The 26,374-nt window shown below is 41.7% G+C and overlaps 1 protein-coding gene across 1 annotated transcript in view; it reads left to right on the top strand.

The window, feature by feature from the left end:
* LOC110452772 (cubilin-like) overlaps positions 1 to 26,374 on the top strand; it is a 168,506-nt gene that overhangs the window by 34,467 nt on the left and 107,665 nt on the right. The window contains exons 14-24 of the mRNA XM_021501449.1: positions 75 to 261; positions 2,394 to 2,509; positions 5,298 to 5,541; positions 6,036 to 6,220; positions 10,206 to 10,368; positions 10,983 to 11,170; positions 12,283 to 12,439; positions 13,540 to 13,727; positions 18,190 to 18,355; positions 22,371 to 22,599; positions 23,494 to 23,624. Of these exons, the coding sequence (XP_021357124.1) occupies positions 75 to 261; positions 2,394 to 2,509; positions 5,298 to 5,541; positions 6,036 to 6,220; positions 10,206 to 10,368; positions 10,983 to 11,170; positions 12,283 to 12,439; positions 13,540 to 13,727; positions 18,190 to 18,355; positions 22,371 to 22,599; positions 23,494 to 23,624 (1,954 nt within the window). The remainder of the gene's footprint in view (positions 1 to 74; positions 262 to 2,393; positions 2,510 to 5,297; positions 5,542 to 6,035; positions 6,221 to 10,205; positions 10,369 to 10,982; positions 11,171 to 12,282; positions 12,440 to 13,539; positions 13,728 to 18,189; positions 18,356 to 22,370; positions 22,600 to 23,493; positions 23,625 to 26,374) is intronic.

The following is a 26,374-nucleotide window of genomic DNA, read 5'->3' on the forward strand; positions in this document are numbered from 1 at the left end:
AGTTGACGGTACAGCTCCTATGTATTGAAGCATCACCAGTGCTGTCTGACAATGCTGTGTTTTCTTTATGCCAGACCAACGGGAACAGTTTCCTGTGTGTGTGTATCCCCGGCTACCAGGGACAGCAGTGTGAGACTAACATCAACGAGTGTGCCAGTAGTCCGTGTCAAAATGGCGGCACCTGTACGGACCAGGTCAACGGGTACACCTGTCAGTGTAACACTGCCTACTCTGGCATCAACTGCCAGGAGGAACAACAAAGTAGGGCTTTTTAGGTCACCTGAGCTTTATCTCAAGTCACCTATTGCTATCCATCTTTGTCCGTCGTCGTGTGTCGTCCTTTAACATTTTACATTTTCAACTTAAGCTGAAATACTGTGAAGGGAATTCATTGATACTTCACAGGAATGTTACTGACTACTCCCTGACCAAGTGTTGTTATTTTTCGGGTCGATCAGAAATCCAATATGGCCTCAACGGCAGCCATTTTGAAAAACTATTTCAAACTTAAAGTCAAGTTCTACTGGGCCGATTTAACAGAAACTTGATAGGAATGATCAACTCATGGTCCTGACAAAGTGTTGTTATTTTTCGGTTCGATGATAAATCCAATATGGCCGCCACGGCAGGCCATTTTGAAAAACTATTTCAACGGAATAACAAGTTCAACTGGGCCGATTAACCTGAAATTTGGTAGGAATGATCGACTCATAGTCCTGACAAAGTGTTGTTATTTTTCGGGTCGATCAGAAATCCAATATGGCCGCCAGAGCTACCATTTTAAAAATAAATTTCAAACTTAAAGTCAAGTTCTATTGGGCCCATTTAACTGCAACTTGGAAGGAATGATTGACTTTTGGTCCTGAAAAAGTGTTGTTATTTTTCGGGTCGATCAGAAATCCAATATGGCTGCCACGGCCGCCATTTTGAAAAACTATTTCAAACTTAAAGTCAAGTTCTACTGGGCCCATTTAACTGAAACTTGGTAGGAATGATCGACTCATTGTCCTGACAAACTTAATTTAACGTTATACTTAACTATTTTTTACTCAAATTTTGGTAGGGATGATTGCTATCATTATCTCCTCTTCATATTTCAACAACAAAAAATTATACTGTAGGACTCAGGTGACCTTTAAGGCCCATGGGCCTCTTGTTATTGTCTCGCCACCACAAAGTGGCAGAAGCGAGACTTAGTTGATGCTTTTCCAGGCGACGGCAGCGTCAACGTTTAGTTTTTGCATTTAAGTTAGTTTCACTTAAAGTATAAGTGCTAGATCAACATTAAGTTTTTGCGCTTTAGTTAGTTTCACTGAAAGTATAAGTTGCTAGACCAACCAAACTTGGACCATAGATGCATCTAAGGTAGTACATCTCAACCCATGCATCAAATGCTGGATGCGGCCTCAACCTTTCATGGTCCTTTCACTTTGTCAGCATCTCCATCAACATAAAGTTTTAGCATTTAAGTTATTTTCTCTGAAACTATAAGTGCTACACCTACCCAACCAAACATGTGCATTAATGGTCAAAGCGGGCGCAGGTGAGACGTCATATCAATCCGAAAGCTTGTTAAATAATTCAAATATTCAAAATTAAAAGTACAGGTGAATTGCTTACAAAAAACCTATAGTGATTTCTAGTAACTTGTGCTGGGGTATATGTAGTAGACAGAGCTGTGTGTGTTTGCTTGGTGTATGCTGTATAGGTTAGCTTGGTGTATGCTGTATAGGTTAGCTTGGTGTATGCTGTATAGGTTAGCTTGGTGTATGCTGTATAGGTTAGCTTGGTGTATGCTGTATAGGTTAGCTTGGTGTATGCTGTATAGGTTAGCTTGGTGTATGCTGTATAGGTTAGCTTGGTGTATGCTGTATAGGTTAGCTTGGTGTATGCTGTATAGGTTAGCTTGGTGTATGCTGTATAGGTTAGCTTGGTGTATGCTGTATAGGTTAGCTTGGTGTATGCTGTATAGGTTAGCTTGGTGTATGCTGTATAGGTTAGCTTGGTGTATGCTGTATAGGTTAGCTTGGTGTATGCTGTATAGGTTAGCTTGGTGTATGCTGTATAGGTTAGCTTGGTGTATGCTGTATAGGTTAGCTTGGTGTATGCTGTATAGGTTAGCTTGGTGTATGCTGTATAGGTTAGCTTGGTGTATGCTGTATAGGTTAGCTTGGTGTATGCTGTATAGGTTAGCTTGGTGTATGCTGTATAGGTTAGCTTGGTGTATGCTGTATAGGTTAGCTTGGTGTATGCTGTATAGGTTAGCTTGGTGTATGCTGTATAGGTTAGCTTGGTGTATGCTGTATAGGTTAGCTTGGTGTATGCTGTATAGATTAGCTTATGTACCCCTCTTTCACAGAGAGTAATTTATATAATGATAAACTTTTTTTTAGCCTGTGGCGGACATCGTAGTGGAGAGACAGGAACTATTACCTTCCCTACAACACCTGGGACTACCTATCCACATGGCCTGAGTTGTGCTTACCGAATCACCACTACACCCGGCATGGTATGTCTCAACCGACTGTACACCCTTCTGCATTTAAACTCGCCTTTAAAGATCCCCTATCTATAAAGGTCATCTGTCCATAAAAGTCACCTGTCTATTAGGACCACCTGTTTATAGAGATAACTTGTTTATATGATCACCGATAAATAAAGATCACCTGTTTATAGAGATCACTTGTTTATATGATCACTGATAAATAAAGATCACCTGTTTCTAGAGATCACTTGTTTATATGATCACAGATAAATAAAGATCACCTGTTAATAGACATCACTTGATTATATGATCACTGATTAATAAAGATCACCTGTTTATAGAGATCACTTGTTAATAAGATCACCGATAAATAAAGATCACCTGTTTATAGAGATCCCTTGTTTATATGATCACTGATAAATAAAGATCACCTGTTTCTAGAGATCACTTGTTTATATGATAACCGATAAATAAAGATCACCTGTTTATAGAGATCCCTTGTTTATATGATCACTGATAAATAAAGATCACCTGTTTCTAGAGATCACTTGCTTATATGATCACCGATAAATAAAGATCACCTCTTTATAGAGATCACTTGTTTATATGATCATAGGTAAATAAAGATCACCTGTTTATAGAGATCACTTGTTTATATGATCACTGATAAATAAAGATCACCTGTTTATAGAGATCACTTGTTTATATGATCATAGGTAAATAAAGATCACCTGTTTATAGAGATCACGTGTTTATATGATCACCGATAAATAAAGATCACCTCTTTATAGAGATCACTTGTTTATATGATCATAGGTAAATAAAGATCACCTGTTTATAGAGATCACATGTTTATATGATCATAGATAAATAAAGATCACCTGTTTATAGAGATCCCTTGTTTATATGATCACTGATAAATAAAGATCACCTGTTTATAGAGATCCCTTGTTTATATGATCACTGATAAATAAAGATCACCTGTTTTTAGAGATCACTTGTTTATATGATCACTGATAAATAAAGATCACCTGTTTTTAGAGATCACTTGTTTATATGATCACTGATAAATAAAGATCACCTGTTTCTAGAGATCACTTGTTTATATGATCACCGATAAATAAAGATCACCTGTTAATAGACATCACTTGTTTATATGATCACTGATTAATAAAGATCACCTGTTTATAGAGATCACTTGTTTATATGATCACCGATAAATAAAGATCACCTGTTTATAGGGTTACCTGTCAAAAAAGATCACCTGTTCATAGGGTCACCTGTCTATAAAGATCATCTGTTATAGGGTTACTATTCTATAAAGGTTACCTGTCTTAAAGATCACCTGTTTATAAAAATTAGCTGTGTAAAGGGTCACATGTTTACAAGTATTACCTGTCTCTAGAGGCCAACTGTTCTATAGGGTCACCTGTCTAGAAAGGTTTCCTGTTTATAGGGTCACATGTCTATAAAGATTAGTAATGTTTATAGGGTCACCTGTCTAGAAAGGTTTCCTGTTTATAGGGTCACATGTCTATAAAGATCACTAATGTTTAAAGGGTCATTTGTCTAAAAAGGTTTCCTGTTTATAGGGTCACCGTCTATAAAGATCACTTGTTTATAGGGTCACATGTCTATAAAGATCACTTGTTTATAGGGTCACGTGTCTATACAGATCACTAATGTTTATAGGGTCACATGTCTATAAAGATCACTAATGTTTATAGGGTCATTTGTCTAGAAATGTTTCCTGTTTATAGGGTCACATGTCTATACAGATCACTAATGTTTATAGGGTCACATGTCTATAAAGATCACTAATGTTTATAGGGTCATTTGTCTAGAAATGTTTCCTGTTTATAGGGTCACATGTCTATAAAGATCACTAATGTTTATAGGGTCATTTGTCTAGAAATGTTTCCTGTTTATAGGGTCACATGTCTATACAGATCACTAATGTTTATAGGGTCATTTGTCTAGAAAGTCTTCCTGTTTATAGGGCCACATGTCTATAAAGATCACTTGTTTATAGGGTCACATGTCTATAAAGATCACTAATGTTTATAGGGTCACATGTCTAAAAAGATCACTGATGTTTATAGGGTCACATGTCTATAAAGATCACTAATGTTTATAGGGTCACGTGTCTATAAAGATCACTTGTTTATAGGGTCATTTGTCTATAAAGATCACTAATGTTTATAGGGTCACATGTCTATAAAGATCACTAATGTTTATAGGGTCACATGTCTAAAAAGATCACTAATGTTTATAGGGTCACATGTCTTTAAAGATCACTAATGTTTATAGGGTCACATGTCTAAAAAGATCACTAATGTTTATAGGGTCACATGTCTTTAAAGATCACTAATGTTTATAGGGTCACATGTCTTTAAAGATCACTAATGTTTATAGGGTCACATGTCTATAGAGATCACTAATGTTTATAGGGTCACGTGTCTATAAAGATCACTAATGTTTATAGGGTCACGTGTCTATAAAGATCACTAATGTTTATAGGGTCACGTGTCTATAAACTATCTGAAGTCTGAAGACCTACCCTGAACGTCCCTAAGTCATGAAGACCTACCCTGAACGTCCCTAAGTCATGAAGACCTACCCTGAACGTCCCTAAGTCAAATGTTTATTTCCTTCAGAAAAGGCCCAGAGTTCAGAGAGAGAAAAAAATGTAGTTTTAACGTAAAACAATTTATATTCAAATTTTGCAGTATAATGTTGTTCTTTTTTTCACTATTTTAAACATGTTTGGTGGTCAGTTGGCTGTATGACATGAATGTATTATATGTTACAGATTGTAATGATGACATTCACCTCCTTCAGCGTTGAGGCTCACGCTACATGTGGCTACGACTTCCTACAGATAAACGACGGCCCAACAGCGGCCTCCTACACCCTTGGGAGGTACTGTGGCTCCACCCTTCCGAACAACGGTCAACCAATCAACTCCACCCAGCATCAGATGTATTTCTGGTTTTTCACGGATGTTTCTGTGAGCGACACAGGGTTCTCTGCTACTTGGACATCGGCGCCCCCTGGTGGGTAAAAAGGGCGCAAATTACTAATTGTGTTAACATTTTCCCGACCTTATGCAACTTTCAGTTTGAACTATGAGAATTAGAAAAATACTGTTTCATATGACACATTGGGGACTGGAAAACTGTTTTTTTGATATACCAACAAAAGATTTAATAAAAGGCAGGTAGATTGGAATTTTCTTTAGCAGTTTATGCTTTTTTAAATAAAACAAAAATCACTACCGTATCCTGGAAAACCTTTGCCTTAAAGTCAGATGTTCACCTTTCACTGTGAAAATCTGTATTCACCAAGTATTAAACTCAGCTTCCACATATCCTTATTGTATATCATTTATTGTGCTTTAGTATTCGCTGTCGTGATAAATTTACCCTCATTGAGGAGGGCGAAAACAGTGAAAGTAAAACTTCTGGGAATGTTTTTCAGTATCCATTATCCTGTAATGGTGACAACGACCATCACCTGTGGTGTAAAACTAGCCTTTGTTTGTTTATAGTTTGTGGTGGACGTCTGGCCAACCAGCTCCATGGATCCATCAACAGTCCTGGTTACCCCGGAAACTACCCACACGACCGTACCTGTTCCTGGGAGATCTCTGTACCTCCTGGTAACAACATCATGTTTACATTTGCCACTCTGGCCCTGGAGTCCCATCCCAACTGTAGCTACGACTACCTCGAGGTCAGTACATTTATGTAAACAATGGTCAACGTTTCGTAAATTTGATGTAAGGAAAAAGAATGGTGCAATATATTCTGCCATGAAAGCCCTTTAGTGTTTTTTTGGGGGTTGGGAGAAAACTGTCTTGACACTGTTTTTGTCATACATTAGAGCTGAGTCACAGCTGCCTAAGATATTAAACCTGTTGAAAAACTACCACCTGCAAGCTCATATTCACTTGTCTATATTAACCACCTGTTTAAGCTTAAGAATTGTAGCAAGCTTGGCTAGAGTTGAGTAATTAACTCACAGAATTGCACCGAGCTTGGGTAGAACTGAGTAATTAACTCACAGAATTGTGCCAAGCTTGAGTAGAACTTGTGCCAATCTTTCTAGAGTTGAGTAATTAACGGACAGAATTGTACCAAGCCTGGGTAGAACTCAGTAATTAACTCGCAGAATTGTACCAAGCTTCGGTAGAACTGAGTCATTAACTCACAGAATTGTACCAAACTTGGGTAGAACTGAGTCATTAACTCACAGAATTGTACTAAGCTTGGGTAGAGTTGATTAATTAACTCACAGAATTGTACCAAACTTGGGTAGAACTGAGTCATTAACTCACAGAATTGTACCGAGCTTGGGTAGAACTGAGGAATTAACTCACAGAATTGTGCCAATCTTTCTAGAGTTGAGTAATTAACGCACAGAATTGTGCCAGGCTTGGGTAGAGTTGAGTAATTAACTCACAGAATTGTACCAAGCTTGGGTAGAGTTGAGTAATTAACGCACAGAATTGTGCCAAGCTTGGGTAGAGTTGAGTAATTAACGCACAGAATTGTGCCAAGCTTGGGTAGAACTGAGTAATTAACTCACAGAATTGTGCCAAGCTTGGGTAGAGTTGAGTAATTAACTCACAGAATTGTGCCAAGCTTGGGTAGAGTTGAGTAATTAACTCACAGAATTGTGCCAAGCTTGGGTAGAACTGAGTAATTAACTCACAGAATTGTGCCAAGCTTGGGTAGAGTTGAGTAATTAACTCACAGAATTGTGCCAAGCTTGGGTAGAACTGAGTAATTAACTCACAGAATTGTGCCAAGCTTGGGTAGAGTTGAGTAATTAACTCACAGAATTGTACCAAGCTTGGGTAGAACTGAGTAATTAACTCACAGAATTGTGCCAAGCTTGGGTAGAACTGAGTAATTAACTCACAGAATTGTGCCAAGCTCGGGTAGAACTGAGTAATTAACTCACAGAATTGTGCCAAGCTTGGGTAGAACTGAGTAATTAACTCACAGAATTGTGCCAAGCTTGGGTAGAGTTGAGTAATTAACTCACAGAATTGTACCAAGCTTGGGTAGAACTGAGTAATTAACTCACAGAATTGTGCCAAGCTTGGGTAGAGTTGAGTAATTAACTCACAGAATTGTACCAAGCTTGGGTAGAACTGAGTAATTAACTCACAGAATTGTACCAAGCTTGGGTAGAGTTGATTAATTAACTCACAGAATTGTACCGAGCTTGGGTTGAACTGAGTAATTAACTCACAGAATTGTGCCAAGCTTGGGTAGAGTTGAGTAATTAACTCACAGAATTGTGCCAAGCTTGAGTAGAGTTGAGTAATTAACTCACAGAATTGTCCCGAGCTTGGGTAGAACTGAGTAATTAACTCACAGAATTGTACCAAGCTTGGGTAAAACCGAGTAATTAACTCACAGAATTGTACCAAGCTTGGGTAGAGCTGAGTAATTAACTCACAGAATTGTGCCAAGCTTGAGTAGAGTTGAGTAATTAACTCACAGAATTGTACCGAGCTTGGGTTGAACTGAGTAATTAACTAACAGAATTGTGCCAAGCTTGGGTAGAGTTGAGTAATTACCTCACAGAATTGTGCCAAGCTTGGGTAGAACTGAGTAATTAACTCACAAAATTGTGCCAAGCTCGGGTAGAACTGAGTAATTAACTCACAGAATTGTGCCAAGCTTGGGTAGAACTGAGTAATTAATTCGCAGAATTGTACCAAGCTTGGGTAAAACTGAGTAATTAACTCACAGAATTTTGTCAAGTTTGGGTAGAGTTGAGTAATTCACTCACAGAATTGTATCAAGTTTGGGTAGAGTTGAGTAATTAACGCACAGAATTGTGCCAAGCAGGGGAGAACGGAGTAAGCAACGCACAGAATTGTGCCAAGCTTGGGGAGAACTGAGTAATTAACTCACAGAATTTTGTCAAGTTTGGGTAGAGTTGAGTAATTAACTCGCAGAATTGTATCAAGTTTGGGTAGAGTTGAGTAATTACCTCACAGAATTGTATCAAGTTTGGGTAGAACTGTGTAATTAATTCGCAGAATTGTACCAAACTTGGGTAGAGTTGAGTAATTAACTCAAAGAATTGTACCAAGCTTGGGTAAAACTGAGTAATTAACTCACAGAATTTTGTCAAGTTTAGGTAGAGTTGAGTAATTAACTCAAAGAATTGTACCAAGCTTGGGTAAAACTGAGTAATTAACTCACAGAATTTTGTCAAGTTTGGGTAGAGTTGAGTAATTAACTCACAGAATTGTATCAAGTTTGGGTAGAACTGAGTAATTAATTCGCAGAATTGTACCAAGCTTGGGTAGAGTTGAGTAATTAACTCACAGAATTGTACCAAGCTTGGGTAGAAGTGAGTAATTAATTCACAGAATTGTGCCAAGCTTGGGTAGAAATGAGAAATTAACTCACAGAATTGTACCAAGCTTGGGGAGAACTGAGTAATTAATTCGCAGACTTGTACCAAGCTTGGGTAGAAGTGAGTAATTAATTCACAGAATTGTGCCAAGCTTGGGTAGAAATGAGAAATTAACTCACAGAATTTTGTCAAGTTTGGGTAGAGTTGAGTAATTTACTCACAGAATTGTATCAAGTTTGGGTAGAGTTGAGTATTTATGCATACAGGATTGTGTCAAGCTTGTATCACCGGTCCGATTGTTATCACTAGGGTCTGACTTGTTTTTACTTGGGACCCTAGGTAACTTGGAAACTTTAGGTTACAAATACACATAATGTCAGTTTCACTTTCTTTATTCTAGTCCAACTTCATATCTTATACATGGAAACTTAATTGTTCAATCCATTCCCTTCTGTTTCCATCACCATTTTTTCTCCTTTAGTTCTCTTCAGTCTCACTTCCCAAGATCTCTCTCTAATTCTTTCTCTGTTTATCTCTGACTCTGTCCTTGGACTCTCTCCTTCAGCTCTCTTCTTCCACTCTCTCAACCTTCGATCTCTACCTATTATAAAGACAATCTAACACTACTTATTCTTAACTAAATCTTCTAATTCTATTGGCTAATTCCATCCCTAGGAGGTGGGGCTACATTTATCTTTTAGAAGTCTTTTGATGACCATTTCCCTGTCTAAGGACCATGATTAAACTTATCAATGCATTATACTAAATGGACCTTACATCCACACACCATTGTCCTTCAACCCTTCACACAGACATTCCCACACACTCCATTCCCTTTGAGTTCCTACCACCATGTGTGTCCGGGTCTTCTCCTTTGTTATCAATTACAATCTCTTTTTAATTGCCTTCTTCTTACTCTTCTGATCTTACTCACTACCATTTTTCATCTGTCATACTTGGTTGGAATTGAATAATTCAAGCAGTCATTAGTTCTCTTTTTCTGATTGACCCTTTAAAATGTTTTACATTCTGTAAAGTTTGCTAGGAATGGCTTTGTATAGCAATATACTGGAATGGTACTACCGTACTCTCAACACTGCATGTAGATTAGAAATACCATAAAATCTCATTATCAGGAAGTGTTCGGATCTCCTTATGAACACAATAAGAAGACATGGTTTCTTTTTACATAGGATATCTAAAATGACAGGGAAACCAACAAATAATGGATCTTAATGATTTCAGAATTATCAATGTTTGTAAATAACTAGGCTGTGATTATTTATTGCTTTGTATTCGCCGAAAGTATTATAATTTTTATTTTCTGTTTCTGTAGATTCGAGATGGCCCACTTCCGTCGTCCCAGATACTGCAACGATACTGCAATACATCCCAGCCCCCACCGCTGTCCACGACCGGCCCGAGTGCCTTCGTCAAGTTCCATTCTGATGCCACATTGAGTGATCATGGTTTCCATATCACATATGTGACAGTTTCTGGTGAGCATCCCCGTAAAACAGAAAACCTGATAAGATGCTTGTGGTCATCGGTCCAGGTAAAAAGGGTCGAGGGTCACAGTCAGATCACACTTCTGAAATGAAAATATTGTGTACAACATATCTCATGAACCCCTCAACGTATTTAGTTCGTACTTTGACCATAGTTTGGTGACATTGAGTCCTACAACTGAGTATACTTTGATGGTCATTGGTCAAGGGTAAAGGGTCAAAGTTCACAAGCACGGGAGGGTGGGAAAGGGGGATGGGTTGGGTGATATATTGAGTGCTTGTTAACTTTTGTTCTTATTATTTTATCTTTTCAGTAATGGTCGGCCAGCTTTTGTACCTTAATTTTTAATTTTTGACCTGTAAATATACTGTTAAATGTGAGGTATTTTTTAATCACTAAATGTGAATATCTATATTTTGAGGTGATAATTATGTGGATGCTATTTGATTATAAAATGTTTTTCTCTAACTGTCCTTTACCGTCGTGGAGGTGAGATAGGGAATCTCAATGATTTCTTCTGTCTGTCCATCCACCTGTCTGTCCATCCACACTCAGAATCTCAGTTTTGTTTGACCTTTGAATGTGAGATGTTCTTTGTTGGTAGCTGGTGACCAGTGTGGGGGAGTACTAACGAGTGAGACAGGCGTGCTTACCTCCCCTAACTACCCAGGGTATTACGATCACAACGGTTACTGTGCCTGGTCTATCTACGCAACCCCAGGAGATAGTATATCTCTCACATTCACCGATATGGACCTGGAGAACGGTGGCTGTTCGTATGACTATGTAGAGGTAGGTCAGAAATCATTTTAACTGTCAAAAGGCTGTAGAGTTTGAGAGTTTAGGGTGGTCGGGTGGCACAGTGGATAGTGCACTCCCCTTTCACCAAGGCGTCAGGGGTTTGATTTCCCGATCGGACATGAAAAAGTATGAGGTCACGTACCTGCCCGACCATGTTGGTTTTCTATGGTTACTCATTTGTTTCATGCATGTTGTAAAATAAATAAAGTTTATATTTATATTTAGAGTTTGGGAAAACTACAGTGATAAACACTTAATATTATATGACATGAAATTAATAGAGACACGTCAGGCACCCTATAATCTGTCTTAGAAAAAAAAAGTAATTACAGTGTAGCAGAGCTCGACTGGGTCAATTGTCAGTGACCAGGTCACTCAATTGGTAGAGCGCCCGTCCATAGTTCGTAGGTTCCCAGTATGGCATGGTATTGTGACGCTCCTTCTATAACCAAATTGGTGAGCTTGCCAGCATTAGGTGTATGCTTGGCAAGGGGATACCAGAACCTGGGTTTTAAACAGTGATGTCTTCAGGGGTGAAGACTTAGAAAAAGGCGGGAGGAATGTAGCGGAACTGGACTGGGTAGATCATCCGCAAACATGCACCTCAATTTAGTAGTGTCTGTCTGTCTGTCTATATTCCTAGAGGTCCTGTGTTTAAATCCCGGTCGGGCTGTGTATTTCTCTTTCTCCTTATAATAACGATATTAAATAAAAATAAAAAAAATAAAAAACACCTGTGAAACCAAAAACACTAAATTATTTTTAAGAAATTGTAATTTTAACAAATATGTGAGGACATTTCAAACTTACTTAAAAAGTAAGTGGATATAATTTCCAAAAAATTTGTAATGATTATTATTTATTTAGTCAATGAATGATATTGGTTATATGCTTTGCAGAGTTAAATCTATTCGGAGACCATACTAGTGTGTTGACTTTTCTAACACATAATGATCTACAATCTGTGCCGGTTATGGAGGTCATGACCTAAGATGCTGTGAGAATGTAAACAATTATTGAAATTGGTTTAAGAATATATAGGTAACGAAGTACGTTAACTTTCTAGTTTCTGTTAGCCTTACAAATATTCAACTATCCCTCAGGTACGAGACGGCGATAATGAGGATGCCCCTCTGTTTGGTCGTTACTGTGGTTCCAGTATCCCATCCACTCTAGTGACTTCTGGGAATCACATGTTTATTGAGTTTCGAACGGATGGATCTGTGCGAGACAATGGCTTCCGAGCTCAATGGACATCAGGTAAAATAGAACACCATGTACCGTCTATACTTATCTCTGGCCTGGGCTCTGATTGGCTGCAACTCTTTCCACTTGTTTTACAGCTGTTGGTTAAAATCTTCTCACAAATCATTTTGATCATATTCCAAGTAATCTTAGTCCTTATAGTCCTTATCTGCAGTACAAAATGGCTGCCTCCAAAACCAAGCTATTTTTCAGCCAACTGCCTATTGGTCTTTTTGAAAGGCAAGTAAAATTTGAAAACTCCGCGTTTTCAAAGGCTTCTCAAGACCATACAACCTTACTGTTTGACTTCAATTCAGACACCTATTTTTGCACAACTGCGTTAGTCTGTGTAATATCAACCTTTCTTGCAAACAGATTAAAACCCCTGCGCGATACTCTGATCAGCTGAAATATTAAAAGTGTTCTCTGGTGACCGTTTAGGCCCCGGGACCTCTGGTTAACATTTAATGGTAGTATAGCAGATGTTAATTGTACATAAGATTACGATCACCTTCTAGCTTCAAGCTAGAGGGAATTTCCCTTTAGCTCAAATGTAGAGCGTCCGACTAGGAACCTGGAGATCGAGGGTTCGATCCCCAGTGGAAGAACACTTTTCTCTTTCCTGTTTCAAATGGTGTCTGTGGCCCTCCCTGCGGTGACAGGGAGTTAGAACCTGGGTTGTGGTGTTCGAGGGCGCACAAATTTAAAAAAAAAAAGGGGGGGGGGGGAGGTACTGTGGCAGATTTTAATTGTACATAGGATTATGATCGCCTTCTAGCTTTGTGCTAAAGGGATTTTCCCTTTAGCTCAGTGGTAGAGCCTTTGACCAGAAACCTAGGGTTCATGGGTTCGATCCCCGGTGGAAGCACACTATTCTTTTTCCTGTTACAGTAGTATGCACCATACTTTTATTCCAATATCTTCTACAAGTTATGCTGAGATCATGCATTGGAACTGTACTATTACCATCTTCAGTGTAAAACTCGCACATTTCAATCCTCCAACCCCTCCCACACTTTTTTTGCACAGTAATCAAATCTTAATTCATGCTCAATGGGTTATACATTTAATAACAAATATATTTTTTACATTTAGTAAATCTTTTCCTTTTTCAGTTTGCGGAGGGTTATACACTTCTCTGTTGGGTACCTTCAGTTCCCCAAACTTCCCTAATCCATACCCACACAACAAGGAATGTATCTACACCATAAATCAACAAAATGGATTTGGTGTGACCTTGACCTTCACGTCCTTTGATGTGGAAGGAACGTCAGGATCGTCGTGTCCGTTTGACTATGTGGAGGTAAAGTTTAGAATCCTTCTTTAAAATCCGAAGAATGGCTTGTATGAGCAGCAAGGTTAGAGAGCTTTATCCTATGTAAACTGTTGTAACTGTAATTGGATGACAACTTTATTTACCCTTCACCTTATGAGGGGGTATATAGTAATCACTTGATCGGTGCATGCATGCTTGGCCCCGCGCGTCTGTCCATCCATCCATAGTGAAAAGATTGTGTACAAGATATCTCATGAACTCCCGAACAGATTAAAAGGATAAAGGAATGACCGAGGGTGCAACATTTACCCTTGTACATTGATCCCTAGTGGTGTCAGGGTGTGTAGTTGGTGACCCCTAGTGATGTCAGGGTGTGTAGTTGGTGATCCCTAGTGGTGTCGGGGTGTGTAGTTGGTGATCTCTAGTGGTGTCAGAGTATGTAGTTGGTGATCCCTAGTGGTGTCAGGATGTGTAGTTGGTGATCCCTGGTTGTGTCAGGGTGTGTAGTTGGTGATCTCTAGTGGTGTCGGGGTGTGTAGTTGGTGATCCCTAGTGGTGCCAGGGTATGTATTTGGTGATCCCTAGTGGTGTCAGGGTGTGTGGTTGGGGATCCCTAGTGGGGTCAGGGTGTGTAGTTGGTGATCTCTAGTGGGGTCAGGGTATGTAGTTGGTGATCCCTAGTGGTGTAAGGGTGTGTAGTTGGTGATCCCTAGTGGTGTGAGGGTGTGTAGTTGGTGTGTCCAGTAGTGGTGTCAGGGTGTGTAGTTGGTGATCCGTAGTGGTGTCAGGGTGTGTTGTTGGTGATCCCTAGTGGTGTCAGGGTGTGCAGTTAGTGATCCCTAGTGGTGTCGGGGAGTGTAGTTGGTGATCTCTAGTGGTGTCAGAGTATGTAGTTGGTGATCCCTAGTGGTGTCTGGGTGTGTAGTTGGTGATCCCTATTGTTGTCAGGGTGTGTAGTTGGTGATCCCTAGTGATGTCAGGGGGTGTAGTTGGTGATCCCTAGTGGTGTGAGGGTTGTAGTTGGTGATCCCTAGTGGTGTCCGGGTATGTAGTTGGTGATCCCTAGTGGTGTCAGGATGTGTAGCTGGTGATCCCTAGTGGTGTCAGGGTGTGTGGTTGGGGATCCCTAGTGGGGTCAGGGTGTGTAGTTGGTGATCCCTAGTGATGTCAGGGGGTGTAGTTGGTGATCCCTAGTGGTGTGAGGGTTGTAGTTGGTGATCCCTAGTGGTGTCAGGGTATGTTGTTGGTGATCCCTATTGGTGTCAGGGTGTGTAGTTGGTAATCCCTAGTGGTGTCAGGGTGTGTAGTTGGCGATCCCTAGTGGTGTCAGGGTGTGTAGTTAGTGATCCCTAGTGGTGTCGGGGTGTGTAGTTGTTGATCCCTAGTAGTGTCAGGGTGTGTAGGTGGTGATCTCTAGTGGTGTCAGGGTATGTAGTTGATCCCTAGTGGTGTCAGGGTGTGTAGTTGGCGATCCCTAGTGGTGTCAGGGTGTGTAGTTAGTGATCCCTAGTGGTGTCGGGGTGTGTAGTTGGTAATCCCTAGTGGTGTCAGGGTGTGAAGTTGGTGATCCCTAGTGGTGTCAGGGTGGGTAGTTGGTGATCCCTAGTGGTGTCAGGGGATGTAGTTGGTGATCCCTAGTGGTGTCGGGGTGTGTAGTTGGTAATCCCTAGTGGTGTCAGGGTGTGTAGTTGGGGATCCCTAGTGGTGTCAGGGTGTGTAGCTTGTGATCCCTAGTGGTAACAGGGTGTGTAGTTGGTGATCCCTAGTGGTGTCCGGGTGTGTAGTTGGTGATCCCTAGTGGTGTCAGGGTGTGTAGTTGTTGATCCCTAGTAGTGTCAGGGTGTGTAGTTGGTGATCTCTAGTGGTGTCAGGGTATGTAGTTGGTGATCCCTATTGTTGTCAGGGTGTGTAGTTGGTGATCCCTATTGGTGTGAGGGTGTGTAGTTGGTGATCCCTAGTGGTGTGAGGGTGTGTAGTTGGTGATCCCTAGTGGTGTGAGGGTTGTAGTTGGTGATCCCTAGTGGTGTCAGGGTATGTAGTTGGTGATCCCTAGTGGTGTCAGGATGTGTAGTTGGTGAGCCCTAGTGGTGTCAGTGGGTGTAGTTGGGGATCCCTAGTGGTGTCAGTGGGTGTAGTTGGCGATCCCTAGTGGTGTCAGGGTGGGTAGTTTGTGATCCCTATTGGTGTCAGGGTGTGTAGCTTGTGATCCCCAGTGGTGTCAAGGTGTGTAGTTGGTGATCCCTAGTGGTGTCGGGTGTGTAGTTGGTCATCTCTAGTGGTGTCAGGGTGTGTAGTTGGTGATTACTAGTGGTGTCAGGGTGTGTAGTTGGTGATTCCTAGTGATATCAGGGTGTGTAGTTGGTGATCCCTAGTGGCGTCAGTGGGTGTAGTTGGTGATCCCTAGTTGTGTCAGGGTGTGTAGTTGGTAATCCCTAGTGGTGGGAGGGTTGTAGTTGGTGATCCCTAGTGGTGTCAGGATGTGTAGTTGGTGATCCCTAATGGTGTCAGTGGGTGTAGTTGGTGATCCCTACTGGTGTCAGGATGTGTAGTTGGTGATCCCTAGTGGCGTCAGGGCGTGTAGTTGGTGATCCCTAGTGGTGTCAGGATGTGTAGTTGGGGATCCCTAGTGGTGTCAGGGTGTGTAGTTTGTAATCCCTAGTGGTGTCAGGGTGTGTAGTTGGTTATCCCTAGTGGTGTCAGGGTGTGTAGTTGGTAATCCCTAGTGGTGGGAGGGTTGTAGTTGGTGATCCCTAGTGGTGTAAGGGTATGTAGTTGGTGATCCCTAGTGGTGTCAGGATGTGTAGTTGGTGATCCCCAGTGGTGTCAGGGAGTGTAGTTGGTGATCCCTAGTGGTGTCAGGATGTGTAGTTGGTGATCCCTAGGGGTGTCAGTGGGTGTAGTTGGTGATCCCTAGGGGTGTCAGTGGGTGTAGTTGGTGATCCCTAGTTGTGTCAGGGTGTGTAGTTGGTGATCTCTAGGGGTCAGTGGGTGTAGTTGGTGATCCCTAGTTGTGTCAGGGTGTGTAGTTGGTAATCCCTAGTGGTGGGAGGGTTGTAGTTGGTGATCCCTAGTGGTGTCAGAGTGTGTAGTTGGTGATCCCTAGTGGTGTCGGTGGGTGTAGTTGGTGATCCCTAGTGGTGGCAGGGTGTGTAGTTGGTGATCCCTAGTGGCGTCAGGGCGTGTAGTTGGTGATCCCTAGTGGTGTCAGGATGTGTAGTTGGTGATCCCCAGTGGTGTCAGGGAGTGTAGTTGGTGATCCCTAGTGGTGTCAGGATGTGTAGTTGGTGAGCCCTAGTGGTGTCAGGGTGTGTAGTTGGTAATCCCTAGTGGTGGGAGGGTTGTAGTTGGTGATCCCTAGTGGTGTCAGGATGTGTAGTTGGTGACCCCTAGTGGTGTCAGTGGGTGTAGTTGGTAATCCCTAGTGGTGTCAGGGTATGTAGTTGGTGATCTCTAGTGGTGTCAGGGTATGTAGTTGGTGATCTCTAGTGGTGTCAGGGAGTGAAGTTGGTGATCTCTAGTGGTGTCAGGGTGTGCAGTTAGTGATCCCTAGTGGTGTCGGGGTGTGTAGTTGGTGATCTCTAGTGGTCCCTAGTGGTGTCAGGGTGTGTAGTTTGTGATCCCCAGTGGTGTCAAGGTGTGTAGGTGGTGATCCCTAGTGGTGTCAGGGTGTGTAGTTGGTGTATCCAGTAGTTCTCCAATCATTTCCGTTTTGTTGTAGCCTCAAAGGATGTGGGGTCAGTGGGTAGACTTTCAATGATTTGGTATGCTACGTCCGGTAGTGAGTGTGACTGGAGGTTGAAATAAAGTGCAACTTGGCTGTCTTTATGTAGTCGGATATCTCGTAGATGTTCAGAGATACGGAATTTGAATTCTCGTTTGGTTACCCCAACATATTATTGTTTGCATTGTGAGAAGGTGATTAAGTATACAAGACTTTTGGTGGTGCATTTGCTGTAGTTGCTGTAGACACGGACATGCTCCTATACCCAGTTAGTCGTTTTTCCCCGAACAGATTTAGTTTAACATCTTAGTATGGTAGAATCAAGTTACACACCTGAATATAACTTGGTGGTCATCCATCAAGGTTAAAGGGTCAAAGGTCACACTTGACCAGTTCTGAAGTATACAAGATTCCTCATGTATACCATAGTATAGTAACTTCATGTTCTACATCTGGTCATCCGGTCATTGATAAAAGATCAAAGGTCACGGGTAAAAGAGGTGATGTCAGGTACGTTTATGTGAGCCTCTGCTTACTTGGTATTTCTTGGGCATCGTCATTATATTTATTATGGCGTGAAAGGCTTACAAAGTATAAACTCTTACGTTAAAAGAAAACGTCAAAATTGCATTCCTATTGAAGGAGACATTGGAAGAATGAATCATGATTAGTTTTAAGGAAAAAGTATTGCTGTGATTTGTTCAACTAGAGGTAACAATTAACGATAGTTAAATAGCCTGTAGAACTTGACTTTGGTGTTTATACCAGGTGAGGGACGGTAGCACAGAGACAGCTCCTCTTCTAGGCCACTTCTGTGGCAGTGAGATACCCGATCCAGTAATCAGCTCACAGAGTAACATGTGGGTGAAATTTGTGACTGATCACTCGGTACAGAACCTGGGATTCTCTGCATCTTACGTTGGTGCTCCGATCCGTAAGTATATACCTTCTGAGACAACAATGAGAGAGAACAGTTTCCACAGGAAAGTGTTAAACTAGATTAATAGTGATACTTTGACATTGTATCCCCTTTTTGACCTGTTACATTAAAAACAATTCTATTAAAACATTTCGTAATTTACTCAAAATGCTCAATTTCCAGTTATAGAACGCATATCTTTATGTTCAAATGTAGAGTTTCTGTATCTTCGACAAACACTGATAATATGTATAATGATAATTAAGAGAAAAAGTGCCGAGGAGTTGCACTACTAAATATATATTCAGACCTACCTCCAAGACCACACTGTTATAAATAACTAGGTTCTGGTTTACTGGTTAGAGCTATATATTTGTACCTGTCCCATAGCTGTCAAACCTCCCTCATTGCGACCAACTTTTACCAATCTCCGGAGGAGTCCCTCGTAACTCCCTCATTGCGACCAAATTTTACCAATCTCCGGAGGAGTTCCTCGTAACTCCCTCATTCAAACACAAACTCGTAATCAACATCCTGTGGTAATAGGTGTGTCTGATTCAAATGAATGCTTTTAGGAGTTATTTGGATACATAAACAGGGAAAGATAAATTGAGCGAAGTAGTTTCAGTCGCATTTACCGCACTTTCTCCCTCATTGGAAATGTGTAATGAGGGAGATCTCCGTCATTGGAGGTTTCAGAGATTGACACCCTTGCTGTCTTTTGACGTTTGTTAGGGCCCCGTATCAGAGATACAGGTGCCCTATAGTAATCACTCTGTCTGTCCGTCCACAAATTTTGTTCCTGGCTGATAACTTTGGTATTTATTGACAGATGTATATGAAACTGGGTCAAGATGTTCAGTTCACAAAAATACACATTGAGGTAAAAAGTCAAGGTCATTAGGTTCAAAGGTCAAAATCAAATTTTGTATCTTTTCACTGGTGAACATTGTGGTATGACACTTTGAAGCAATGTTGCTCAGAATTAAACAAGGATTCAACTGACCAAAGGTCAAGGTCATCGGGTCAGGGGTCAAGGTCAAATTTTGTAGCTTTTCACAAATGAGGATTTTATGACATTATAAAGCAAAGGTGTTCGGAATTAAACAAAGAGACACACTGAGGTAAAAAGTTGAGGTCAAAGGTTAAGGTCATTAGATTCAAAGGTCAAGGTCAAATTTTACATCTTTTCCCTGATGAACATTTTGTTATGACATGTTGAAGCAAAGTTGATCAGAATTAAACAAGGAGTCAATTGACCAAAGGTCAAGGTCACTGGGTCAAAGGTCACGGTCAAATTTTGTATCTTTTCCCTGATGAACATTTTGTTATGACTTTAAGAAGCAAAGTTGGTTGGAATTTAACAAAGAGTCAACTGACTCAAGGTCAAGGTCACCTGGTCAATGTCAAGGTAAAATTTAGTATTTTTTTGCTGGTGAACATTTCATTATGACACTTTGAAGCAATGTTTGTGGGAATTAAACAAGGAGTCAATTGACCAAAGGGCAAGGTCACTAGGTCAAAGGACAAGGTCAAATTTCAAAGGTCACGGTTTTTAGTATTTTTTTGCTGGTGAACATTTCATAAGTTGGTCCGAATTTAAAAAGGAGTCAACTGACTTAAGGTCAAGGTCACATGGTCAATGTCAAGGTCAATTATTGAATCTTTTTACTGATGAACTTTTTTTATGTTATTATGTAGCAAACTTGTTCAGAACTTAACACAGAGTCAACTGACCTTAGGTCCAGATTAAGGGGGTCCAAAGGGTCAAGGTCAAGTTTTGTATTTTTCACTGATGAACATTTTGTTATGATATTATGAAGCAAATTAAAGTTGGTCGGAATTAAAGAATAAGTCAACTGACCAAAGATCAGGGTCACTGGGTTAATGGTCAAGGGCATTTGGGTCCAAAGGTCAAAGACAAAGTGGATCTCTGACTTTGACCCTGGCTCTTGATGAAGGGGGTATAAAAGGTGAAATAAAACAAAACAAAGCTAACAAATGAGTATTGCAACGGTATTTACATATCTATTAGCCCAGCAATTATGGAGGTGGAAGGAAACAAGTCTCACATCATAGTACATGTAAAATGTATATTTTGCTTCCTTGCGATTCTTTTTGAAGTCCAAATATCAAATGGCAAGCTCAGCTATATTGGCAGATTGCTTCTTGATGATTAAGGGGGATATATTGCCACAAGACGGGGCCCTTACTGACCTGTCAGTGTTCTAGTTGTTATACAATCCATTTGTTTTCAACTGAAATCAAACCAGCCTTAGAGACTACTTGTTTACAGAGACCAACTACCTATAACTACTTGTTTACAGAGACCAACTACCTATAACTACTTGTTAACAGAGACCAACTACCTATAACTACTTGTTTACAGAGACTAACTACCTATAACTACATGTTTACAGAGACCAACTACCTATAACTACTTGTTTACAGAGACCAACTACCTGTAACTACTTGTTTACATAGACCAACTACCTATAACTACATGTTAACAGAGACCAACTACCTATAACTACATGTTTACAGAGACCAACTACCTATAACTACTTGTTTACAGAGACCAACTACCTGTAACTAATTGTTTACATAGACCAACTACCTATAATTACTTGTTTACAGAGACCAACTACCTGTAACTTCTTGTTTACAGAGACCAACTACCTGTAACTCCTTGTTTACAGAGACCAACTACCTGTAACTACTTGTTTACAGAGACCAACTCCCTATAACTACATGTTTACAGATACCAACTACCTATAACTACCTATAACTACATGTTTACAGAGACAAACTACATATAACTACTTGTTTACAGAGACCAACTACCTATAACTACTTGTTTACAGATACCAACTACCTATAACTACCTATAACTACATGTTTACAGAGACTAACTACCTATAACTACTTGTTTACATAGACCAACTACCTATAATTACTTGTTTACAGAGACCAACTACCTGTAACTACTTGTTTACAGAGACCAACTACCTATAACTTCTTGTTTACAGAGACCGACTACCTGTAAATACTTGTTTACTATAACTACTTGTTTACAGAGACCAACTACCTATAACTACTTGTTTAAAGAGACCAACTACCCATAACTTCTTGTTTACAGAGACCAACTACCTATAACTACTTGTTTACTATAACTACTTGTTTACAGAGACCAACTACCTGTAACTACTTGTTTACTATAACTACTTGTTTACAGAGACCAACTACCTATAACTACTTGTTTACTATAACATCTTGTTTACAGAGACCAACTACCTATAAATACTTGTTTACTATAACTACTTGTTTACAGAGACCAACTACCTATAACTACTTGTTTAAAGAGACCAACTACCCATAACTTCTTGTTTACAGAGACCAACTACCTATAACTACTTGTTTACTATAACTACTTGTTTACAGAGACCAACTACCTACAAATACTTGTTTACTATAACTGCTTGTTTACAGAGACCAACTCCCTGTAACTACTTGTTTACTATAACATCTTGCTTACAGAGACCAACTACCTATGACTACTTGTTTACAGAGACAACTACCTATAACTACTTGTTTACAGAGACCAACTACCTGTAACTACATGTTTACAGAGACCAACTACCTGTAACTACTTGTTAACAGAGACCAACTACCTATAACTACTTGTTTACACAGACCAACTACCTATAACTACTTGTTTACAGAGAACAACTACCTGTAACTACTTGTTTACAGAGACCAACTACCTGTAACTACTTGTTTACAGAGACCAACTACCTATAACTACTTGTTTACAGAGTCTAACTACCTATAACTACCTATAACTACTTGTTTACAGAGACCAACTACCTATAACTACTTGTTTACAGAGACCAACTACCTATACCTACCTATAACTAGCTTAGAACATACTTTAGTTTGTTTCAATTTTTTCAGATCTATAGTGCTAAACTTTTCCAAGTGATTATTCAAGTTTACAGTAGCTTTAATTTTGTATTATTTCGACAACCAGCATGTGGCATGGTATTAACCGATACCAGTGGGACCATCCAGAGTCCCGGACACCCCAACATTTACCCACACGGGGCCAACTGTACCTGGAGGATTACAGTGGACGCTGGCCTTGTCATACGACTGACCTTCGCCACCTTTACGTTGGAGGGCAGTGGTAGTTCCTGTTACTTTGACTATGTGGACATATACGATAACTCATCAGCCGTAGAAAGCAGTCGTCTGGGAAGGTAGGATGTTTGTTATACCCCCAAATGTAATGTTGTACTCGTCGACTTGACTCATTAGCATATTCACGGAAAAGTATGTCATAACATAGGTCTAAACAACGTTTACAGATTGACAATCAAGTCTTAACTTCCGGGTGTTTTGTATTGATGTCCTATATGCGTGGCAGTAGTATTAAATGACAGGTTGGGATCACGATTGGGTTAGTACCATAGCATATTGGACCAACTTTAGCTAGGATCACTACATTGTAACACTGTAGCATAATGTGCGGTTGTACCGTCAGTGTTAGCGGAGATATTGTTCCACTCCTGAACCATTGAAAACACCTGCTAGTTGGACGGATGATTCAGGCGACACCATAATCCACCTCCCCAGATGTCCCAAATGCGCTCCATACGTTGCAGAATCAGGGTGACTTCGCAGGCCAATCCAAAATCTGAAAATTGTTTTGCTGCAGAAATATCCTGGTCAATTAACTCAATGTTGGATGTGGCATTGTCATGCTGACTCCAGTGATTTTGTTTTTGCCTATTTTTAAAACCTTATACTGGCAGCTTCCCTGAGTCAAAGAGTGATTTATTTTCCCAAAATCTTCCAAATTGCAATGAAAGTATTACTATGCATGCAGAATTTATGTAAGAACAGTCTGCTGTAAGTTTAGGTACAAAAAATCACTGGGTGATCAGGAAATTTCATGCATTATAGATTTAAACGAAAAGACCGCCCTTCCAATACGGATGTCTCTAGGAATGCTGAACCATTGTTTTATAACTCACCACATTCTGGTGTTCTGTAAGGTGACGTGTTAACCTTACAATCTCTGTTTAGGATATATTTTCATAGGTTTATAAACATAATGCAGCATTAATAACAACACCTGTTTTTGGTTGTAGATACTGTGGTCAAACGATCCCCCCTAGTATGACCTCTACTGATAACGTAATGACAATCACCTTCAGGTCGGACAGCAGTGTAGCTCACGAGGGATTCACAGCTTCATATGTTACACTCAATGCATCTACCAGTAAGTTATTGGCGATCATCCCCTCAGGGAGTAAGCCATGGCCCTATCATCCCCTCAGTAAGCAGTGGCCCTATCATCCCCTCAGTAAGCCATGGCTCTATCATCACCTCAGTAAGCCAGGCCCTATCAAGCCCTCAGTAAGCCATGGCCCTATCATCCCCTCATTAAGCTGTGGCCCTATCATCCTATCACCCCCTCAGTAAGCCAGGCCCTCTCATCCCCTCAGTAAGCCAGGCCCTATCGTCCCCTCAGTAAGCCATGGCTCTATCATCACCTCAGTAAGCCAGGCCCTATCAAGCCTTCAGTAAGCCGTGGCCCTATCATCCCCTCAGTAAGCCAGGCCTATCATCCCCTCAGTAAGCCATGGCTCTATCATCCCCTCAGTAAGCCAGGCTCTATCATCCCCTCAGTAAGCCCTGGCCCTATCATCCCCTCAGTAAGCGGTGGCTCTATCATCCCCTCAGTAAGCCATGCCCTATCATCCCCTCAGTAAGCCAGGCCCTATCATCCCCTCAGTAAGCCAGGCTCTATCATCCCCTCAGTAAGCCATGGGTCTATCATCCCCTCAGTAAACCAGGCCCTATAATTTCCTCAGTAAGCCGTGGCTCTATCATCCCCTCAGTAAGCCAGGCCCTCTCATCCCCTCAGTAAGCCAGGCCCTATCATCCCCTCAGTAAACCAGGCTCTATCATTCCCTCAGTAAACCAGGCCCTATCATCCCTTCAGTAAACCAGGCCTATCATCCCCTCAGTAAACCATGGCTCTATCATCCGCCCAGTAAGCAGTGGCCCTATCATCCCCTCAGTAAACCATGGCTCTATCATCCCCTCAGTAAGCCGTGGCCCTATCATCCCCTCAGTAAGCCAGGCCCTCTCATCCCCTCAGTAAGCCAGGCCCTATCATCCCCTCAGTAAGCCAGGCTCTATCATCCCCTCAGTAAGCCATGGGTCTATCATCCCCTCAGTAAACCAGGCCCTATAATTTCCTCAGTAAGCCGTGGCTCTATCATCCCCTCAGTAAGCCGTGGCCCTATCATCCCCTCAGTAAGCCCTCAGTAAGCCAGGCCCATTATCCCCTCAGTAAGCTGTGGCTCTATCATCCCCTCAGTAAGCCATGCCCTATCATTCCCTCAGTAAGCCATGGCCCTATCATCCCCTCATTAAGCTGTGGCCCTATCATCCCCTCATTAAGCCGTGGCACTATCATCCCCTCAGTAAGCAGTGGCCCTATCACCCCCCCCCCCCTAAACCGTGGCCCTATCATCCCCTCAGTAAGCCGTGGCCCTTTCATCCCCTCTGTAAACCAGGCCCTATCATCCCCTCAGTAAGCCAGGCCCTATCAAGCCTTCAGTAAACCATGGCCATATCATCCCCTCAGTAAGCCATGTCCCTATCATCCCCTCAGTAAGCCATGGCCCTATCATCCCCTCAGTAAGCAGTGGCCCTATCATCCCCTCAGTAAGCCAGACCCATCATCCCCTCAGTAAGCCAGGCCCTATCATCCCCTCAGTAAGCCAGGCCCTATCATCCCCTCAGTAAGCCAAGCCCATCATCCCCTCAGTAAGCTGTGGCCCATCATCCCCTCAGTAAGCCAGGCCCTATCATCCCCTCAGTAAACCATGGCTCTATCATCCCCTCAGTAAGCCAGGCCCCATCATCCCCTTAGTAAACCATGGCCCCATCATCCCCTCAGTAAACCATGGCTCTATCATCCCCTAAGTAAGCCGTGGCCCATCATCCCCTCAGTAAGCCAGGCCCTATCATCCCCTCAGTAAACCATGTCTCTATCATCCCCTCAGTAAGCCAGGCCCCATCATCCCCTTAGTAAACCATGGCCCTATCATCCCCTCAGTAAGCCAGGCCCCATCATCCCCTTAGTCCATGGCCCTATCATCCCCTCGGTAAGCCGTGGCCCATCATCCCCTCAGTAAGCCAGGCCCTATCATCCCCTCAGTAAACCATGTCTCTATCATCCCCTCAGTAAGCCAGGCCCCATCATCCCCTTAGTAAACCATGGCCCTATCATCCCCTCAGTAAGCCAGGCCCTATCATCCCCTCAATAAGCCATGGCTCAATCATCCCCTCAGTAAGCCATGGCCCTATCATCCCCTCAGTAAGCAGTGGCCCTATCATCCCCTCAGTAAGCGGTGGCCCTATCATCCCCTCAGTAAGCAGTGGCCCTATCATCCCCTCAGTAAGCCATGCCCTATCATCCCCTCAGTAAGCCATGGCCCTATCATCCCCTCATTAAGCTGTGGCCCTATCATCCCCTCATTAAGCCGTGGCACTATCATCCCCTCAGTAAGCCAGACCATATCATCCCCTCAGTAAGCCATGGGTCTATCATCCCCTCAGTAAACCAGGCCCTATAATTTCCTCAGTAAGCCGTGGCTCTATCATCCCCTCAGTAAGCCGTGGCCCTATCATCCCCTCAGTAAGCCCTCAGTAAGCCAGGCCCATTATCCCCTCAGTAAGCTGTGGCTCTATCATCCCCTCAGTAAGCCATGCCCTATCATTCCCTCAGTAAGCCATGGCCCTATCATCTCCTCATTAAGCTGTGGCCCTATCATCCCCTCATTAAGCCGTGGCACTATCATCCCCTCAGTAAGCAGTGGCCCTATCACCCCCCCCCCCCTAAACCGTGGCCCTATCATCCCCTCAGTAAGCCGTGGCCCTTTCATCCCCTCTGTAAACCAGGCCCTATCATCCCCTCAGTAAGCCAGGCCCTATCAAGCCTTCAGTAAACCATGG

Source organism: Mizuhopecten yessoensis, unplaced genomic scaffold, assembly GCF_002113885.1.
Source record: "Mizuhopecten yessoensis strain PY_sf001 unplaced genomic scaffold, ASM211388v2 scaffold6863, whole genome shotgun sequence".
Lineage (NCBI taxonomy): Eukaryota > Metazoa > Mollusca > Bivalvia > Pectinida > Pectinidae > Mizuhopecten > Mizuhopecten yessoensis.